This window comes from Mercenaria mercenaria, chromosome 9 (assembly GCF_021730395.1).
Source record: "Mercenaria mercenaria strain notata chromosome 9, MADL_Memer_1, whole genome shotgun sequence".
NCBI lineage: Eukaryota > Metazoa > Mollusca > Bivalvia > Venerida > Veneridae > Mercenaria > Mercenaria mercenaria.
Window position 1 is genome coordinate 80,077,639 of NC_069369.1, and position 21,087 is coordinate 80,098,725.

At 34.4% G+C, this 21,087-nt stretch overlaps 2 protein-coding genes across 2 annotated transcripts; one reads left to right on the forward strand and one right to left on the reverse strand.

Moving 5' to 3' along the window:
• The first annotated feature begins 1,778 nt into the window (after positions 1-1,778).
• On the forward strand, positions 1,779-6,244 carry LOC123546325 (uncharacterized). The gene is made up of 3 exons (XM_053552081.1): positions 1,779-2,016; positions 3,704-3,787; positions 4,505-6,244. Exons 1-3 carry the CDS (start codon positions 1,794-1,796, stop codon positions 4,954-4,956), a joined length of 759 nt encoding a protein of 252 aa, XP_053408056.1. The 5' UTR covers positions 1,779-1,793; the 3' UTR covers positions 4,957-6,244.
• Positions 6,245-11,114: 4,870 nt separating this feature from the next.
• Positions 11,115-19,729, reverse strand: LOC123548149 (uncharacterized). Its single transcript, XM_045335380.2, has 6 exons — positions 19,711-19,729; positions 19,058-19,232; positions 15,839-16,041; positions 14,331-14,531; positions 13,661-13,741; positions 11,115-12,425 (listed from the first exon to the last, which is right to left on the reverse strand). Exons 1-6 carry the CDS (start codon positions 19,727-19,729, stop codon positions 11,830-11,832), a joined length of 1,275 nt encoding a protein of 424 aa, XP_045191315.2. The 3' UTR covers positions 11,115-11,829.
• Between the last annotated feature and the right edge of the window lie 1,358 nt (positions 19,730-21,087).

Sequence of the window (21,087 nt, forward strand, 5' to 3'; positions counted from 1 at the left end):
TACACTATACGAGGTGTATATGTGCTATCATAGCCACCTCAGTAGCCTATACAACCAGTCGTTACATCTAAGGAAACATTATCTTTAGCATAGCAATGTATCTTATGAGCAATGCTAATAATTTTATTATGTGTACATGCGCAAAAGTATCTAATTCAGAAATGTATATGCACGCACAGGCTAGGTCATTAATCGTGACCTATAGGATGTGCCAATAGCACCATTACAACGTACTTATAATAAAATCTCTAAAGAACGCATATTAATACAATTAAATAAACAATTATTAAAACAGTACAATACAAGTTTACCCCCTTTTCGTATGACATAATATAATAACATTTAAGATAATACATCCTCTGAATTTCTTAGTTTTTCGGATTTACGCCTTTTTGTTTCCTACGAATATATTACCCCATCCAAATCAAAACTTCAAGTTTGTAAACTGATATTTACCTTACTTGAATAAAAAATACTTCCTTTGTTACTACATTGCTTTGTTCCAATACTGCAGTTTATTTACTTACATATTGCAAAGTGTGAGTCGAGTGTCAATGTAAATTTCTATGTTACTTAGTAACAGCATCCAATCAAAAGTGGTTATCATGATTACATTCATCCTAAATTTCAGGCTTTGATGTACTAAACCTATGACATATTTTTTGTTACGGTATTAGTATTCACTCAAAAGCATTTATATCTTCTTATCTATGCGTAAAGATGAAACAGCTGATTGATTGCTTAATGTCACAAATTTTCAAGTCTTCCACTTTTCCTTTTTGTACTATAAATCTTTTTTGTGTGATTTATCATTCCATTTCTAGTCCATATTAGATCCAGAACTTTGAATGTCCATATTAGATCCAGAACTTTGGAATGGTAAGATATGTATGGGAAGGATATTTCAAACCAGTTCCAGGCATTTAGCAAGTTAAAGCATAGCAAAAGTTCCTTCTAGGGTACATCTATATAATGATCATCTTGTAAAATTTTGATTGCAATGTCTGTTTTAAATATTGGTCATCAGTGTGTGGGACCCCGGGATTGGACGCATTCTGCCTTATTGACATATATTTGTTTTATTTTTTTTCTGTTTAACATTTGATGGTCATTGATCAAGTAATCCATGGCTATTATTTAGTAGTATCTGCCCTAAATCTGCCTTTATACTACGTATTGCTAATTGTTGCGCACAATGAGAGGGTCGCAATGGGGTTTGTTTTCACATATTGACCATTCATTCGAAGGTAACAACGTATGTTAATCTTTGTGACAAATAAGATGTTTGGCATGTTTCAACAACGCCACTTTTCTATCCTCGGGTTTAGTAATATGTAATCCGCGGAGCGCGTTCAACCAGAGAGTCGCCTCAATTAGGAAAGAATAATTTTAACGTCAGAGGTTATTTCTAAGAAAACGGAGTTTGACTGGCCAGCTTGTAATGACAAGTTTTCGAGGTCAGTTGCTCAGTCAAGTGTGACTTACCAATTCTAAGTGTTCCTTATCAAGAGAAGGAACAATAAAGTATTTTCTAGTCATTCTAAGCTATGAATCAAGCATAATTTCAGATATATATATTTACCTGTAGGTAGGTTTCATTTCTAATGAGACAATTAATTTTAGATCTTATGAGCAATATTAATAATTATATGAACGTTTTTGATAAATCAGTTGCCATAGCTTTTGAACTTATGGTCCGATATTCTGTGTACAATTGATGGCTGAATACTCGAACAAAATTGGTAAAGACTTGCTAAAACAACAGATTGTATCGAAATACTATTTATCATTAAATGAATGAAATATCTTTAAAAGCAAACGGGTGTCAATTTACTTCTCGTCTCACAAGTGAGGTGTTGGCTGTGGGAACAGAGATCGATAGTTGTCAATCCCTGTGTGAAGGCGACCCGGACTGCTGGGCGACTGTGGAATACGTGCCTGACAATTGTGTAACACTAGCATTACCTGGCCACGGCGTTCAGAACTTAACACTTACAACCAAATTTTGTTATAACAGTAAGTGTATTTGTTTCATAATTTTGATTCTTGTTTATTCAAATTCCGGGCTGCAATAAATACATGTATATGTACAAGAAATTTTTATTTTTTATTTTTTTTTACACAACTATAAGTCGTATGGCGACTTTCAGGCTTAAGGTGGTGAATGAAGATCCTTAGTGCTGCTTCTTGCATTATTCAAGGTTTGGAAGAGCTCTTGGGTAGAATCGACTCTTCGTAAGCCAGCTAGATGACTTCTTCATATGAAAGAATGTTACATCTCAAGCGAGGTTTCGAACCCTAGAGACAATGGGCAAGTTATTCGAAAGCCGGCGGCCTTAAGCACTCTTTCACGGAGGCATCCATTCTACACCGTTGTTATATAGCGGAGCCAGACAAAAGCTCTACTTCGTCTTTCCCAGGGGTCTTCCCAAGTATGATAATCGTGTATGTAATAATGTACACATACGTTATTATGCTCTATGTTTCCAAACAAGAATAGCGGCAAGAATGCATATTACCTAATTAAATCCATTGCCTCTATATCAGTTTTTACGCGGTAATGTCACTAAACATTGTTTCATGTGTCACTAAATTCACGTTACTTTCTGGAAAAAAGGTTTGATCAAGGAACGTAGCATTCCCTTTTGAATATTCATCCTTGTTTTTTCCCCCTTCAACCCCCTCCCCTTTCTCCCCCCTACCCCTTCCTCCCACTTATTTTGCATAAAATTAAAATGTACTTTTTGGATTTTTGAAGCAATCCGTCTATAATATTTTTCCGTTACAGCTTCTTTTTGTTGTAGGCCTACTTTGCAAATGCGTGGCTCTGTGGCTGTGTTTGTGGTGCTCTGTGCTTCCGAGAAATCTACCCTTACCTATTATCTTTTGAAAAAGGAACTGCAGATTGAGCAATACAATATGCGCTTTTTATTCTTTACGTCATCTTGTTTCAATTTATTATGGCCGAATAGGTAGAGAAGGGTCTTAGATATGAACCCCACTCGGAACATGTCTGTGATAAACTAGTCGGAAGCAAAGGAAAAGTTAATTAAATAATTATTCTACATGTTTTTACATATATATCAAACACTGATCAAAATAACAAGGATGAACATCCAAAATCCCTGAACGTGGGTCTTATTCCATACTCGAGAGCATCATGTGTAAGAATGGTCCTAGGCAATACATATGATCTTCTTATCATACGGACAATTATTATTATCATGCAGACATTGACACATGAGAAATTTACGGTATGGTATAAATTAACATCAGGTAATACAACGAAGTAGTATGTTACATTGCAGTATTAACATTAAATATCAAAGAAAAAAGAAATAGGCAAGATGTAAACAAAATGTACATCAAACAGGGATAGAAATATGTAAGCCATAAAATATCAAACAACGACAAAAGCAAGCAAGACTCGGTTTTAACTCGATTCTGTTCTATGCTTAATATTCCAATAAATAATGGCAAACATTAAAACCATCATCGCCTTGAATTTAAGAAAGCAACCATTGTTTGCCCCAAGAATTGGTTAATACAGTTTTATTGCTGCTTTTTATTCACACACAGGCAATAATTGGCAAACTGTAAGATGAACAAAGATATGTAACCACTATTTCCCGCAACTTTGCTTTCTGTTTGACATGCACAGTATCAAGTAAAATTGTCATATCCTCATTTTCATTTTTCCTAGTTACTTTGAATACGACGACAGCTATTACCCCAGATCTAACTAACAACAACGTCGTTCCAAATGCAACATGTGGATCATTTGCTAGTGAGTAGACGCACAGTTTTGTCTTTGCTAAAATGCATTTTTCAAGCCTAGATAAAAAGGTCCAATAGTCATGTATGATAAATCATCATATTTAACTCGTTTGTGATTGCGTGATTATTTGGAAACCATTATTAAGCCAAAAATTAAGTCGTCACTTAAAGAAATGTTTTGCTGACCGACGTTTTACTTAAAATATTTAGGATATAAATAGTTCATTTCCTGGTACATACTAAGTACAATGGAAACTCGATATCTCGAACTTGCAAATCTAAATATTCCGCCTATCTCGAAGACATCTTCAAGTCCCGTCCAGAAAACACTTGCGCAAAATATCATTTTAAGACAAATCCGTTTATCTCGAAGCAAAACGCTCGATCTCATGGAATTCGAGATACCGAGATTCAATTACATTTGAGCCTCGCCATGAGAAAATCAACATAGTGGCAGTCTGGTCAGGATCCATGCTGTTCGCTTTCAAAGCCTATTGCTATTAGAGAAACCGTTAGCGAACAGCATGGATCCTGACCAGACTGCGCGGATGCGCAGGCTGGTCTGGATCCATGCTGGTCGCAAAGCCACTATGTTGATTTTCTCATGGCGCGGCTCATTTACTTGTACATACCAAATGTTTCTATAACGAATATAGTCTTTTTTCTAAACAATTAATCAGATAATAACTACTGACATGATGTAACATGTGTGCTTAATATGTTTCAGTTACGCCCACACCAACCAATTCATCAGTGGTTTCATCTATAGCTTTACCTCCATGCCAACCTGTAAACGTCACACAAAACGTCACACTGACGTCGACCGAAAGTATCACTGTAACGACTACGAACTATTCAACCTTTACGTCCACTTTTACTTCAACAGAACAGATAACCGTTACTTCCACGGTGCTTTCAACATACACTCAAAATGTTACAACCGAACAGGCGGAAGAAATAGCAGCGGAAATAGCTAAAAACTTAACAATTGACTCAAAATCAACATCATCGCATATCCGGCGACTCACAAGCGCCGAAGACAAACGTCGATCAGCGAAATTTGTTGGCTATGTAGGAGTTATTTTCGTTGCTGCACCTTTGGGAATTATGTTGCTTCTTGACATAAAAAAGTTGTTTCTTGATTTTCGGTCACACGATGATATCTATAAGAAGAAGTAGTTTTGAAACACATCGGTGTTTAAAATTATTACCCCTTACCCTTCTAAAGTTCTATAGCGAACTTGTCCATCTTTCAATTTGGAAAGTACCATTAACTGTTAAAAGCGGTGCTTACATAAATGATACTGACTGAATGGTGAACAGTGCAGATCATGATCAGACTGCACAGATGTGCAGGCTGATCATGATATACCTGGTCGCAAAGGCAGAATCAATCGTGTCCAGCATGATAAGGGTTAGCGAGGATATTCCATGTAGCGAGCACCTGTGGATGGAAGGGCTTTTGTTTTTGTCATTATTTTCTGTGAAAATATTACATAACGTATGATTTTACTCCATTGTTGCAGTTAAAACATGATTATATATTCTCTTGTAAAATTGCATTTGTTAAAATCACAGTTTAGCATTTTTACTAGATTATAAATAAGGAAAATACTTATTTGTATTACCCTTAACCACTTTCAGTTCATTGTCCATTTTATGACCTTTAGATAATTAATCGAGCTATTTTATTACACATTACCAGTTTATGACCTTTAATTAATTAATAAATCTATTTATTTTTTTAAATCAATAATCCATTTTTTAATCTTAACTTATATAAACATAAACTAGGCAGTAACCCATGCACTGGTATATCATAGGCACCAAGCCATACAATAGGTAAGTATTTGACCAGTTTATCGCTATAATCCAATTATAATTGGAAACATTTTTAATTTTGTGTTCTGTTGATGATTCGTATCGCCAACTAACCTGTTTTCGGACCATTTACTATCTATGTGTATTTTACTCAATGATTCGTATCTCCAGCTAACCTGTTTTCGGACCATTTACTATCTATGTGTGTTTTACTCAATGATTCGTATCGCCAACTAACCTGTTTTCGAACCATTTACTATCTATGTGTGTTTTACTCAATGATTCGTATCGCCAACTAACCTGTTTTCGGACCATTTACTATCTATGTGTGTTTTACTCGATGATTCGTATCGTCAACTAACCTGTTTTCGGACCATTCACTTTTTTGTGTAATTTACGTAATGATTCGTATCGTCAACTAAATTGTTTTCAGATCTTTCACTTTTTCTGGTTATTCGGACCTTTCACTTTTTCTGTGTATTTCATTAATGACCACGATTGACGTAATCAGTGACACTTGCAGGTATTTGGTATATATATTTTATATATATATAAGTTGTTGCAATTTAAAATGTTTGAAAATCAAGTAGGTTTTAATTCATTGCTGTAGTATGTGCAAAATAGTGTTTTTCACTTACTTTTTGCATCTGTCACATATATCCTTAGTATATGGATATTGTTTTAAACTGAAATTTGATATACTATTAAAAGGAATGATTATCAAAGAGTGACCTTAGTTACTTATAAGATTACAATAGTTATTACATGCATTTTGGTATGTTATTTCTAAACAGTTGATTGTAGCAATGGTAAAGATGCATGTGTAAAATATTATTTATTTCTGAAGCTCTGTTACCTTATTTAGTCATTACTTATATCAAACGTGCAAGTCATCGTTTGACATTATAACAATTCTATTATTGCATGTCCTCTTAACTACATAAATTGTAGTAAGGCCTTTGTACCAGTGATTATATATTTTATATTTTTCAAAAAGTCACTATACCTGATATACCTTTTTCTCTGTGATGAACATATTGTTTCTATTTAAACGCCAGTATGTTTTCACATTATGTCTTTTTTGTTGTGTTTAACGTAACACCAACACAATTATAGGTCATATGGCGACCTTCCATCTTTTGATGGTGGAGGAAGACCCCTAGTTCATCCCCAGGCATTATTTCATCAAGGGCGAGTACCTTGGTAGAACCACCGACCTTCCGTAAGCCAGCTGAATGGCTTCCTAACATGACGACTTCTCGCATCAAGGTTGGAACCCACATTTGTGAGGGGCAAGCGACCTTTACCACTCTGCTTCGGAGAGATATAGAAATTTGCAATGCCAACTACACTTAGCATCAGTTTAAAGGGAACCGCATTATAATATAGAAACATTGAGACTTGATTATATTAACTCCGTGATCCCAAAGAACCAGAAAATGTAACAACACCGAGTTCATCTAAAAACAATGTATTTTTGTTAGTTTGAGCCAGGTTCCTAAAACATTAAAACACAAACAGGAAATGGTACACAGATGTACTGACACAATGCGCAAGCTCAGAACATAGTAATACATATCTGTAAGTTTAGAGCAGTTCTCTGGAAATCTATTAGAGGAGATATCTGGAAATTATATGTATACTTAGCAACACACAATATACTTTAAAAATTCAAAGAGTCATAACTCCCCAAACAAGGCGGAGTATATTCATGTCTTTGCAAAAGCGCAAGTTAATTTCATGGTTAAACAGCGTTGTAAGTTTGGACAAAAGACTTTAAAAATCGTAAAAATGTTATCTAGAGAAAGATTTTTCGACACGGACAAGGCGGCAACTATATACCCCGGAAAAATCTTGTAGGATGACAATTGTTGACTAGGTTTACTTGAGTTCATGGGCGATAATGAAATGTCCTACACACATCATTTTTTGTCCGGCTTTGTCGGATTTTCCTTCGTCTCGTGCTGCTTTCATCTCAACGTCCGAAACAGTACCCGCATCACATTGTTTCCGGTAGTGTAGGTATCCATGATTCATCTCGACTGGATTCTGAGCATTTTATTGTCCTCGGTACGTGGGTCCTCTAATACGTGATTCGATATATTCATCGGACCTTCAACTTGGATATGACCCTCTTGTATACCACATGTGTTCTCTGACTTTATTTTGAAACATTTTCTTGCTTTTACAGTTTTATTTATAGTAGATCGTTGGTAAATATTGACAAGATCCTTGAGCAAATAATTGCTCAATGCTTAGTCCAATAACTCTCACCTAGAATAAATAAAATATATATACCCAATAGTTAGAAATAGTAAAACAAGCAGACACCCCTACTAAGCAAACAAGCCGAATTCACAAAGACAAAGTTACATAGCGAGTGCTGCGGATCGGATACTCTATAAAGATGAATGCATCATACGGAATACATTTCAACTATCAATTTGTAGAGAAGAAAACTACGTGCCAAATTGATATTTTTGCTTATTCATAGATCAAAACCATGCAGAACCTGTTTTGATGGCAGTTAAAGACCCACTGCAGACTAATGATCTACTTAACACACCAAAATCGACCTTTTCTTTCATTTTATATTCAAAAGAAATATGAAGTCCATGCCTTGATCTACTTTTTTTTATTTCCGTTACATTTAACCTCATATGGTTCTATCTAAAGTAAACAATGCAAGGCCCACTTAAGAGACAGTTCATTATCGAATACATTTTAATGACATTACATGCACATTAAACATTGTAACTGAATGCTCGTACCATGCTTCGTGTTTTTTTCTGCTTTGTATATCATTAAGTAGACAGAATAATGCTTTTCAATGTTTACGCCTATGCTTTTACGTCACGTAACATGCAATACAAAAATAGCTACATTACTTTTTCAAAAGGTTATATCAACACAATGATACTTAAGAATTTATAGCAAAAGAGTGTTTTAACGCTATTTATGCACGATGGGCGGTTATACGTCGGGCTCAATAATTTCACGAGGGCACAGCCTGAGTGAAATTATTTGTACGACGTATTACGGCCCGAGTGTATAAATAGTGTTAAAATACGGTTTTGCTATAAATTATTTCGATTCTAATATGCCCTTAATCTAAAACAGTAGATAAAATATAGTAGCGCTCTTTCTTGGTCGCAACAAAAACATTAACGTCACCGCACGTTAACATGACGTCATTCTAGCGTAAGAGTGTTTTAACAGAGAAAAGCATATTAGAACATCAAATAGAGTCCCTGCTGGATATTCACCCCTTGTGTTTTTCCACTTCCCCCAATGCCCCACCCATTTCACTACCTGCTCATTTTATTACCTCTCTTGAACAGATTCAGTCAAACCGAGTCTGCTATTATTCTTCTTGGTTGCATTATTTGCTTCCAAAGGATCTTTTTACAGATTTCATTGTGCATATTATTAAAATGGACTTGTCGTTGGTTCTGCTATATATTTCCACTACAGTTCTTTTTTGCTGCGGGCCTACTTTGCGATGCATAACTCTCTGGCTGTGTTTGGGGTGCTCTATGCTTCCAGGAAATCTACTCTTTTATTTTTTTCAGTTTGAGTTAGTGTTCCGTGGAGATCTGAATAAAGCATACATAGTCCTCGACCTGGAAGTATATCTAGAAAGTGATCGATTTTAAGTGGTGGCCGTAGGCGGACGGGTATATAAATACAATGCACAAAGTTTAAAAACTATATGTATATGGCTATGGATTTAAATACGTGTCCTAATAATTCAAAATATTCTGAAATATTTACATCCACTATATATTTTGTATGGAAAGAAAAAAGCGTTTTTCTTAAAGAACTAAATGCTGCTTTTTGGCGTTTATACGGATATAAACCACATTGGTCCATGAATCGTGCTATCGATTCTTGGGCGATTAGCAAGAAGTTCCAATGTGGTTTATACCCTTATAAACGCACAAAATAGCATTCAATTGTTTTATTTACATTCTTACGGTAGCTTGCTACCAAAGATAAGTGGTTTGCTTTCCATGAGTGTTAAAAAGATCAAAACAAATTTCAGGATATTGATGTTTTTAACAGCTAAACAGAACAGCCAAAATCCCACCCACGTTCAACTGTTATTCGCCTTCCGTCCTGGTTTTGATTTGAAATATCGTTAAATCTAGTGGATAATCATACGGGCGTGTAGATTCAATTTTGATCTTTAACACCAGAAAAATAAGTTGAAGCTATAATTTAATGTTGTTGTTTTTTTTAAGTTTTAGCGTCAAATTTTGAAAGAATTTTTTCAAACGTTGCCATCATGTTAATGTTTTTTGTGAATGAAGTCAGATTGCGCGTGCAATATCGCGGAAAGGTCCGCCTTGCTATCGTTGCGTATTTACAGTCGCTATGCATTCTGTAAGATTTGAGCATGTCATATATAAAACGATTCAACATCACAAAACCACACATTTACAACTGTACGCTACTTTATATCCCATACAGTGATTTGTCATTGAATAAAATCATTATTTGGAGTGCAGATGCGAAGGAATTATACCACGAGGGCGCATCTCGAGTGATAATAATATGCATCTCAGCGACAATGATTTTATTCAAAAGCAAATTACCATTTGAGATATATTATTTCGTCAAGAATTATTATGTACGTCCTTGACGGCATCCATCAATTATTCGCCTGTTTTATGTTGGTTTCATTTTCCAGCGAGCCGCTATGCCGTTTGACGTTATGTAATTGTGTCTGTACTGTAAATAAAATAAGTTATTGTTCATTAAAAGGTCGTAAAATGTTATTGTAGTGAAAAGGGGGTTATTGGTCAAGAAAACGAGTCATTTTTACCTCGCGAATTATGTAAATAAAATACCAGATTTTGATAATTTGAATAGTGTTATTTCTTAACTGAAAATGATCAAATCATATTTTAAATGCATAACAGAAGAGACTGGGAATTATATTTTTACAGGTGATGAATTTATGTCTTCAGAAAAACTCTTAAACTGACCGTTCTATTGTTTTATTTTGTCCACGTTGTCTGACGTTTTACATTTATCTATGTGTCTAAATATTCATCGGGTTATGGTTACTCTAAATATATCTTTTCCTCTTGTTTTTTGGCGAAAACTTCTAGATAATTCTGTAAATAGGACACATATTTGTTTGTGTGTAAAATGTTTTCAATAAAACTTTATGAATTATGTTTGGTTTTTTTTTGTTTTTGTTGGGTTTAACGTCGCACCGACACAATTATAGGTCATATGACGACTTTCCAGCTTTGATGGTGGAGGAAGACCACCGTCACCCCTCTGTGCATTATTTCATCACGGGCGGGAATATGGGTAGAACCACTGACCTTCCGTACGCCAGCTGAATGGCTTCCTCACATGAAGAATTCAACGCCCCGAGTGGGACTCGAACCAACGTTAGTGAGGGGCAAGTGATTCTAAATCAGATATCTTAACCACTTAGCTACGGAGGCCCCTGTATGAATTATGTAGATTTTACTCTACTGATGTATAAAACAAATCTATTTATGTTCAGACATTTAATATTTCATGGAAATTACGACAAACAGAATTCCATTCCTTCAATGGCATAGATAACACTCAGGAATAAGTCAAATTGCACGAAATTTTTGATTTTTACATCATGGCCCACAAGATCGTTCAAAACTAGGCGTTATGGTAAACTTTTTCATTTTAGAAATTTCCTTCAGGTTTAGGAATATATCATTAAAACACAGACATATTTGACAAACAAAAAATATCTTTACCAACAATCTGCCTGTCCATTACATGTTCTACCGTACTGTTCTGTACGACTGATAGTTAAAAAATGAATGCCATTTGTAAAGAAACAAAAATAAAAAATTGCTGAAAACTACGTTCCATTTAGTTATGTGAAATTTAAGCACTGGGTCATTATTGCAAATGCATTAAAACGAAGATATGTTATAGAGCTCTAGTTCTTTGAAAATGGTGATATTTTTAAAGGCGTTGAACTGTCCGAAAGTGTTGCCCCATTATGCAGTCCTTTTCTGGAATTCAATACATATATCAGTAAACTGGCATTTGTTTTGTAGAGTAATATACATGTTTTATATGCTGTTCAATTTTCATATACAATACCCTTTCTTTCTATGATTTTGTGGTTTGAGTATTTTTCTAAAAATATTGGGCTAACCGTTATTAAAGAATGATGGTCTTATACAATATGGAAATTTATGCATTGTATACTATTGCAAATTAGTTCCTATTTTTATAGATGTTTTCATGTGAGCGAAAATCAAGAAACAGTTTTTTGATATCAGCTAATAACAACATCCCCAGCGGAAGAGTAACGCAAAGAATCCCTACATAGCCAAGATACTTCGCTGACCGACGTTTGTCATCGGCGCTTGTAAGTCGCCGAATATGTGATGACGTCGATTTTGAATCAACCGTTAAGTTTTTAGCTATTTCCGCCGCTACTTCTTCCGCCTGCTCGGTTGTAACATTTTGAGTGTATGTAGAGAGCACCGTGGAAGTAACGGTGTCAGTCCAATTTATATAAATGCTCTCCGTGCTAGTCGTTGTATCAGTAAATATAAAAGTTGTACGTGTGACATTCTGTGTCATTATTTCTGTCGAAGTAGCTGTTGTTATTTCTGTCGTAGTTTCTGTAAAGGTAATATTTAACTGTTCTGTTGAAGTAAAAGTGGACGTAAAGGTTGAATAATTCGTAGTCGTTACAGTAATGCTCTCAGTCGACGTTAGTGTGACGTTTTGTGTGACGTTTACAAGTTGGCATGGAGGTAAAGCTATAGATGTAACCACTAATGAATTGGTTGGTGTGGGCGTAACTGAAACATATTAAGCACATATGACTTAATAATGATTTCCCGACTGAAAGTTTGGAACAAAATAGACCATATTAATTGAAGAATATATTGTATGTGTAAGAAAAGTATTTTACGTCCTTACATTTAAGCTCGGGCCTCTCAACACATCTGTGTTTCGTGCAAGTCAACCCTACCTAGCGAATACCCCTTAACTTAGAGTTTCTAAAGAAACTGAAACATTTTGTTTTTATGATATGAGATGAATGACCCCATCATGAAATAAATTTGGTTATATATAAGTTTTAACATCTACAACTATCGTTTTCAAAATGAATCCATGACTGATTTTGTTAATTTCACAGGTATAAAAACAACTCTATCCCTACTCTTCATAGCTTTTTGAGACAGCGACCCTAAAATAGTGTGTTTTAAGGCGATTGATATCCGCCTTTTGTTGTCGTTCATTTCTGTTTTCATTCAGCTATATAGAATTCACATTTTGTGGAGTAATCTTGGACATAATAGTCATGTGATAGATTCGATTATAGACCAAAGCGGACCATTACAGTTGGTGCGTAGTTATGACCCTTTATTTTACTCTAGTATTTTCATTTCTTTACAGTTCCCAATAATATTTGGAACTAGTATGCATGACCTTATAGTATTATAGTCAAATTTGATTGTTAGCTAAATCAGACTTACAGATCAAGGATAAAGGCGCTAGATTTATAAAAGTAATTAAACTTTTCTATTCTAGGGCTTTACTTAGACAAAGATCTCTGTCAAATTTGATTATGGAACAAATCAGAACTTGCGGTCTAGATACAGTTCTGTGCTTTGAATTTATAAAAAGAAAACTTGGTATATTTCACCATTTCAACAAGATGTCAACATCCTTTCTTCACCAGTCATATATAAATACAGGTTCGAATTTGGGCAAGATCAAAGCAATTAGTCTAGAGTTATGTGACTTTGATTTACCTAAATATTTTAATTTCTGGCACTTTCACTTCTATGTCAATACTAATGATATTTGAAAATAATGTTTAGACAAAAATATCCCTTAAAGCCTGACAAGGAGTCGGATTGAACAAGATGGTCTAGAGTTATATGCCCTTGATACAATGCTATAAATAACTTGAATGACCTCAGATACGAGCAGATACATTGCTTAAGCGAATGCTTTAAGGAGAAGTAGAAAATTCAAAATAAAAGCAAAATAAAACAGTAAACAACAAACTATGGCGTTTACTCACTAGACAACATTCCACATGTTGCGTTCGGGATGGCGTTGTTGTTGGTAAGGTCTGGAATAACTGTTGTCGTATTCAAAGTAACTAGGATAAATAAAAATAAGGATCTGTATCTCCTCATTTGAGACGTTGTATGTCAAACAGGAAGCGGAAGTTGATAAATTACATGTACTAAAATAGTGTTATCAGCATACCAGTCCACTCTGAGTTTATGTTGCATGTTCAGCCATTTAAACGGTTTTTGTTCCATAAATAATGCCTCTTTAAGATTCAATTAGACAAACTTTTAACTTACTACTGTACAACGTTGCTAAAGGATTTCTAGTAAGGTGTAACTTCCAGCGACAAGCGATGTTTAATACCCTAAAACAAATCTACATATCTGTAGGTGTAAACTTGTGATTTTATTTCTTATTTCATTTTAGGCACAGTGGCCAAGGTCAGACGGCGACGTTCCAGTTTTGGTAAGGAAAACACATAAAACGCCATTCTGAGCATTATATTATACACGGGCTTGCACGTAGATAGAACCAGCAACCTCACATTGGTGCCCAAGGAGAGCTCGAACCCACTGATGTAAAGTGGAAATAATTCATAGCCGGCGTCCAAAAATGCCAGCCATCCAAAAGTTTCCAACAATAAACAGATACAAAAGTGAAAAAACTCTACTTACTATTATAACAGAATTTGGGTGTAAATGTTAAATTCTGGACACCGTGACCAGGTAATGCCAGTGTTACGCAATTGTCAGGCACGTATTCTACAGTCGCCCAGCAGTCCGGGTCGTCTTCACACAGGGATTGACAACCAGCCATGTCTGTTCCCACAGACAATACCTCACTTTTGAGAAGTGAAGTTAGTTGACAATTGTTTGCTTTAATGTATGGAAAAGTGTCATTTATTGATTTGTTGTTATAACAGTTCCTATATTATATGTATGTTATATACCATATTGATGAAATTTGTATGTTTCAGACGAAGATGAAAATACTAGTACTTATTACAATTGCTCATGATCATCAGACGAATTCCTGAGTCAAAACATAAAGATATAAAAGAAATCTGATGTTCGCATGTGAAAGATTACAAACTTTCCTTTGAATTCATGTCCTTCCAATGATATCATCAAGGGTTCACCTACCTTTCGCTGTATATGCATTAAAACTCTCCATTTTTGTTATTTATATATTGTTTTTCATTTAGCAGAAATCGTTCGCCAGTATGACGTTTTACGATATGACCTAATAACAGTGACATACAGAGGTTTTATTTCATAATGTCGTCACACTTTCAGCATTAAACTATAAAATAATCTATATATATTGTTTAAACAACTAGCTTATTATAGTGTTTCTTAAATAAAACATACAAACGTGTATTGTTGCCAGTTATTGACATATTCATGGGTGGTGCAATTATCCAACCCACTTTGTACAAGTAGTTGTTTATGAACCATCTATATCTTATTGACATGACTTGGTGATTATCCGTTTTTATTATATAGATTATTTTTAAGACAACCTGGTCCTAAATATTACAAAAAAATAAAAACAAAAATTCGTATAGGGCCAACAAATGGTTAATTTTTGACCTTTTTCTAACAACTGAGCCAAACGTTTTAAGAAAATATGGAAATTAGTCCAGAAAAAGTGTTTTTGTTATATGTACCTTAACATACCAAAAGCATTTAGGAACGTCAAATTTATTCAGAAGTTGTAATTACACTTGTGGAATGTATTGAATATGTAAGGAGGTATTTTTACAAATTTTGACGGCCTTCTTGGAGTTTCGCTAGAGAGATTTTTAACATGTCAAAATCATTTTTTATAAATGTTTGTCATGCATACAAAAATGTTTCGTATACCGTTGGCGTACACAAAAACTCTTGTTTTTTTTTTTTTATATTTTGTTCTTTTTCTGAGATATTTGCAGTATAATACTTAAACAAATGGGTCGTGTTAGGATTTTGTATACAACATTTGTCCAATGATATAAAGGGCATATTTTAGCGCGATAGCGGCGTTAATTTTTTTAATCGCAGACAAACTTTCAAAAATTGCATTCAAAAATAGCTACCAGAGAAAATTTGAACCGACCCGACTAATGTGATTTTTCTTTGGATTTCAGGATAAATTATATTAACATTGGAAAGAGAATTGAAATTTAACGCTGATATCTTACGAGATTGAACTTGGCACATAAAACCTTCTTTCGAGGTGCAAAGTCTCCGCTCTCCACTGTGGTCATGTTTATGCCTAAAACATAATTTCTCCGGGTCAAACCCCTGGACAAAGTTTGCCGTGTACGTAAGGTTAGCGCAGTCTGTGATCCAGAAACGTTCATCTTCCGTTAGCTGAACTAATCCAACCCAGTACTCTTCAACGCTGAAAACGAGAAAAGAGAAACATGTAAAAGTGCAGATATTTAATGTGTCCCGTTTGGGCCATCACAGCATATTTATCGAAATAAGTGAAGTCGAAACAACGAAGAAGCAACAAAACTACGATGGTGAAAAGTCGGAAAAAAACACGAGAGAAAGTGATGAAAGGTCGAAATGACGATGATGAAAAGTCGGAAATTATATCGACATTTTACCAGCGTGATTTCATGTTTTCACCATTCTATTTGTTGCGATTTTTTTCACCCTTATTTTTGACTGTCATTTGCCTTAAACTGATGTAAGATGTACAGTGGGTAGGGGTCGGTAATTTCAAATGTCTATTAAACTAGATCAGGTTCGGTTCTGATATTTTTCTGACTGATATACATAATGATAAGCTACAACTAAAATAAATGTTTTCAACATAGCACTTTATACTATCTAAGAAATATAAAATGAAACAAAAAGAACTAAAAATATTAAAATTCATTAGTTTTTAAACGTTTTTTTTTAAAATAAATGTCTTAGATGCAGGGTGACCCAACTTTTTTCTTTTCATTTCGAAGCATTTTTGTGTGCCATTAAAGCCGCAAATATTTTCAAAATTTGAACGGCAGATTTTTTTTGTAGATTTAAATACGTTTTCCCATTGAAAATAAAGTGGGTGGGATAATTATGTCAACATGTAAAAATGAAAGAGATTTGTTAGTGACATTTATGCTTATATTATACTGATATCAACTTGTATTCATAGTGATCTGTAAGACCTGGAATCCCTATAACATTAAGAGAGATAATATATGTTTTATAAAGTACCACTATTTTTGTAATTTTACAAAATTTCAGAAATGCTTAGTGGGCGAAGAAAATGCCCTATAAAATTAAAACGAGTTCGGCGACCTGTGCTTTTTCTTCTCTTGTTTGTCATAAAAACTCATTTTCTTCAAACTCACAGAGTATGAAAAATTTCTTAACGGTATAAAAAAAGCTATCATACATCCTTAATCGTATTAGTTCACTTTCCTGTTGCTCATGCGCACTGACAAAATAAATAAGCAATATAAATTTCCTGTCGTATAGAATAGATTTTAAACAGAAAGACAAAGCTAGATCCATAGAGTTTTATATGCTTTTGTGAGCAATGCATTGCTTGGCAGCTGGACCGTATGCAATTAAGAACCCAAAAGCTTTCTAATGAAGAATTTTTTGCACAACAAGTTAAACAGTTAACCTGTATACGTGCTAGACAGATCTTTCAGTCTCAGTCAAGTTGAACGTAAGCATAAAAAAGGGGCAGCTGACTAGTTTTTAGGTCACAATAGCCTAAATAGTTTCCCCTATATATTCTATATAAAACTGACCTTTTTCAAAGAGCTACCAAACATAGCTAGACCATTTCAGAGAACACATCCTTACTCATTTTAAAGAGTTATGATAAAACTGATATAAAATGAAGAGAAAAGTAGGGTCATGTACTTCAAGAAAGATATTCTTCATTGGTCACATTACTTACTGTAAACTGACATCAAATCACACTGCTGTGACCTGGAATACTACTCATACTAAAATGGAGCTTGACTTCACCAAATACAACCTGATCTCCCATTTTTCCTACCAAAATGTCAACAATACATCCACAATGAAATTTAAACAAAAACTAGCCTCAATTTAGATCTCTGTTGCCATGCCAAGTGAAAAATTAGTGTTCAAATACCTGGCAGCCATTACGCGACTAGACCAGATGGCTCCCACGCTGGTTCCTTTAGTTTAGTTAGGCCTATAAGAAAAACTGTTTTTCTGTAATAGTCTCAATTTCATTTGTATAGTACCAGTAACACATCTGCATGAAAAATACCAAGTTTCAGCTTGATTAAATCAGTTTTCCAGGTTTTATGGCATTTTCAGTAACGCATGTCCCTGCGCCAATTTTCCTTCAAAACTGATGTCGCGACATAATTTTTAACCAGTTCTTGTAGCCAGAGCTGGTTTTTGCCCTATTTCATAAATTTTCACCATAATTTGCAAGCAAATTACACATTAACACTTTGAAATATACCAAATGTCCCCTCTGAAAGGTATAGATGGGCATAATTTAGAGAGCAAATTTGCATTTTAAAAAAAAAAATACCCCCAAGACAGTGAAAATGTGATTTTTTTGGGTTTTTACCAATTTTTGCAGCAAAATTTCAATGAAATGCTCATTTTTTACCAAAATCTGACCAAACTAGTTCATTTATATCAATATCTGGACAAATCTCATTTTTGCCCACATTTTCTTATAGGTCACAATAGCCTAAATAGTTTCCCCTATATATTCTATATAAAACTGACCTTTTTCAAAGAGCTACCAAACATAGCTAGACCCATTTCAGAGAACAAATCCTTACCTCATTTTAAAGAGTTATGATAAAACTGATATAAAATGAAGAGAAAAGTAGGGGTCATATATCTTCTAAGAAAGATTTCTCTGGTCACATTTACTTACTGTAAACTGACATCAAAATCACACTGCTGTGACCTGGAAGTACTTCTCATACTAAAATGGAGCTTGACTTCACCAAATACAACCTGCTGTCCCATTTTTCCTACCAAAATGTCAACAATACATCCACAATGAAATTTAAACAAAAACTAGCCTCAATTTAGATCTCTGTTGCCATGCCAAGTGACAATTAGTGTTCAAATACCTGGCAGCCATTACGCGACTAGACCAGATGGCTCCCACGCTGGTTCCTTTAGTTTAGTTAGGCCTTTACAAACAGCTAGCATTGAATGTATATTTCTGCATGTTTATTCTTCGTTGAAACAATGTGATTGATTCGTCCATATTTTTAATTTCAGCTGTGCATTAGCAACTACTATGGTGAAAGTTTGAAAATAGGATGTTGAAGAGTCGAACTTACAATGTTAAAATGTCGAAACTACCTTGGTGTGAAATCGAACACATACACGCACGTATTCACGCACATACACACACCGCAAAAAAGTGAATCTAAAAATGTACGTTATAAATTACTTACAAAATATCCGTTTTGTATGTATCTTCGGCAAGCCATGCTAAGAAATTCATAAGCTCCCGAGAGTCTATCTTTGCCAAATCTCCGCCTAAACTTCGACACACCGCTCTGGCAGCACTCCATTCTATCTTTTGTGCATAGTAAATGAAATCGATGGCTGTATTTGACTGAACCAAACCTGGAAAAAAAGACAATATGACAAGTGTATTTATGCAATCGATAGCTGTCTTTGACTGAATAAGACATAGAGCTTAGTAAATTATGAAAAGTGTTTAAATGAATGGATCAGACCTGGAAAAGTATAACCAGTTTAGTGTATTTGACAGAATCAAATGTATCGGATTGAATCAAAGCTAATATTGCGCAAGACCACTGTAACAAATATGCTTGACTGAAAATATTAACACACCATTCTTTAAACACTTACAAACCAATAATTATAATTATCAAAAACCTTTTTTTTTTCAAATTTGCTGGGATTTAATTGAGCGGGTTTTTTTAATCTGTTCTTTTTTGTATGTTCTTTGTATCGAAAAGGTTTCAGAAGAAAAAAACTCTAAACCAGGCACATGTTCATCTCATAAATGAGTTAGATGAGTTTTATTCCTGACGTCTTCGTACCACAGGCAACAGTTTTCAACAGGAAGCAAAACAACCATTCTGTTTAACATCCATCGCCTCCAAAAATATAATATCTTAAATAAAAAATACCCAATTTAACCTTTAGCCTGTAAGCTGCAAGTGATTCTGCCTTTGCGACCAGTGCAGACAAAGATCAGCCTGCACATTCGTGCAGTCTGATCATGGTCTGCACTATTCGCTATTCAGTCAGTAAATTTTCAGTGAACATCCCTTTGAATAGTAAGTGGTACTGCCCAAATTGAATGATGGAGCAGTCCATTTTAGAAATTTAGCAAGGTAGAGGCTAAAGTATTCTGGTTTCATCTCTGCTAATCCATTTATGTACTGGAGGTGAAAACATTCAATAACGACGGGCAAAAGCAAAGCCTGTCTTTTTTTCTCAAAGTAATAACTTTAAATATTTATTCAAAAAAATCTTGGTTGGCATTATTGATAAAAAATATGGTCACTGTTTCATCCACCGAAATAGTAACAATGGTTTTCCTGAATTATGATTTATTTTTCAATCTGATCATCTCGGCCTTTATGCTACGCAATAGTGTATTAACCGGAGAATACGGAAATACCCGATTGAATATTTTTGCAAAATCCATAACACAACTGGGAATGGTAGTAGCATTTTCTTTTTAATTTCAAAATATTTTCAGTAGTACCAATGTGTTTACCAAAAGTGTATTTTTATCTTCGAAAAAAAAAATAATTCTGGCTGATGAACTGTTTTGATAAAAGAGTGTTTTGCATTTTTGTTTCAAAATTTATAAAATCTTTAAACAGAAACATTGTTTCCTTCCTAACAAAGATATCCTAAAAGATTAATGATAATCCCTCAACAAATAAAGACAACATCGATTTTTAAGTTGGTGTAATGGCGGAAATGCACGATGGAAAATACCCTATCAATTCACTTTTTATTACGATAAATTCAAACTAATTAGCAAAGTAGGCAAATTTACAACCATTTCAGGTATGATATGAATGGTATTGTCCTTTAAAAGCTTTTACGAATGATTGGTTTTAGGGAAGGTTTACAAGCATTTTCAATATCCATTAACATTGCATGTCATGAGAAAATGTCCCCAACAAACAAGTATATCACATCGACGCATTAAATTAGTTCTTATTAGTTTTCATTTCTAGTACACAATTATTGATAAACAACGATATTTTGAAATCCAAAATCAATGAGCATCCATATACAGGAAACAAAATCACTACAGAGTTCCTAAATAGTCTTTATAAGGAAGCTTTTAACTGAAACCAATTAATTTGTTACAATATTTTATATTTAACAGGAATAAAAGCAACATTAGGAAGTCTTTGATTTTAATGTTGTTTAATTAAATTGTTTTATCACATGTTTGACGTCGAGGGTGTGAAATAAAGCCATTACA

Bases quoted from the DNA above. Each gene is read 5' to 3' on its own strand.
- LOC123546325 (XM_053552081.1), top strand. From the start codon at position 1,794: ATGAATGAAATATCTTTAAAAGCAAACGGGTGTCAATTTACTTCTCGT. The intron at 2,017-3,703 runs GTAAGTGTATTT...CATTTTTCCTAG, and splicing joins AACCAAATTTTGTTATAACA to TTACTTTGAATACGACGACA. The intron at 3,788-4,504 runs GTGAGTAGACGC...AATATGTTTCAG, and splicing joins AACATGTGGATCATTTGCTA to TTACGCCCACACCAACCAAT.
- LOC123548149 (XM_045335380.2), bottom strand. The intron at 14,532-15,838 runs GTAAGATATCAG...CATACATTAAAG, and splicing joins TATGTGCCAAGTTCAATCTC to CAAACAATTGTCAACTAACT. The intron at 12,426-13,660 runs GTGAGTAAACGC...AATATGTTTCAG, and splicing joins AACATGTGGAATGTTGTCTA to TTACGCCCACACCAACCAAT.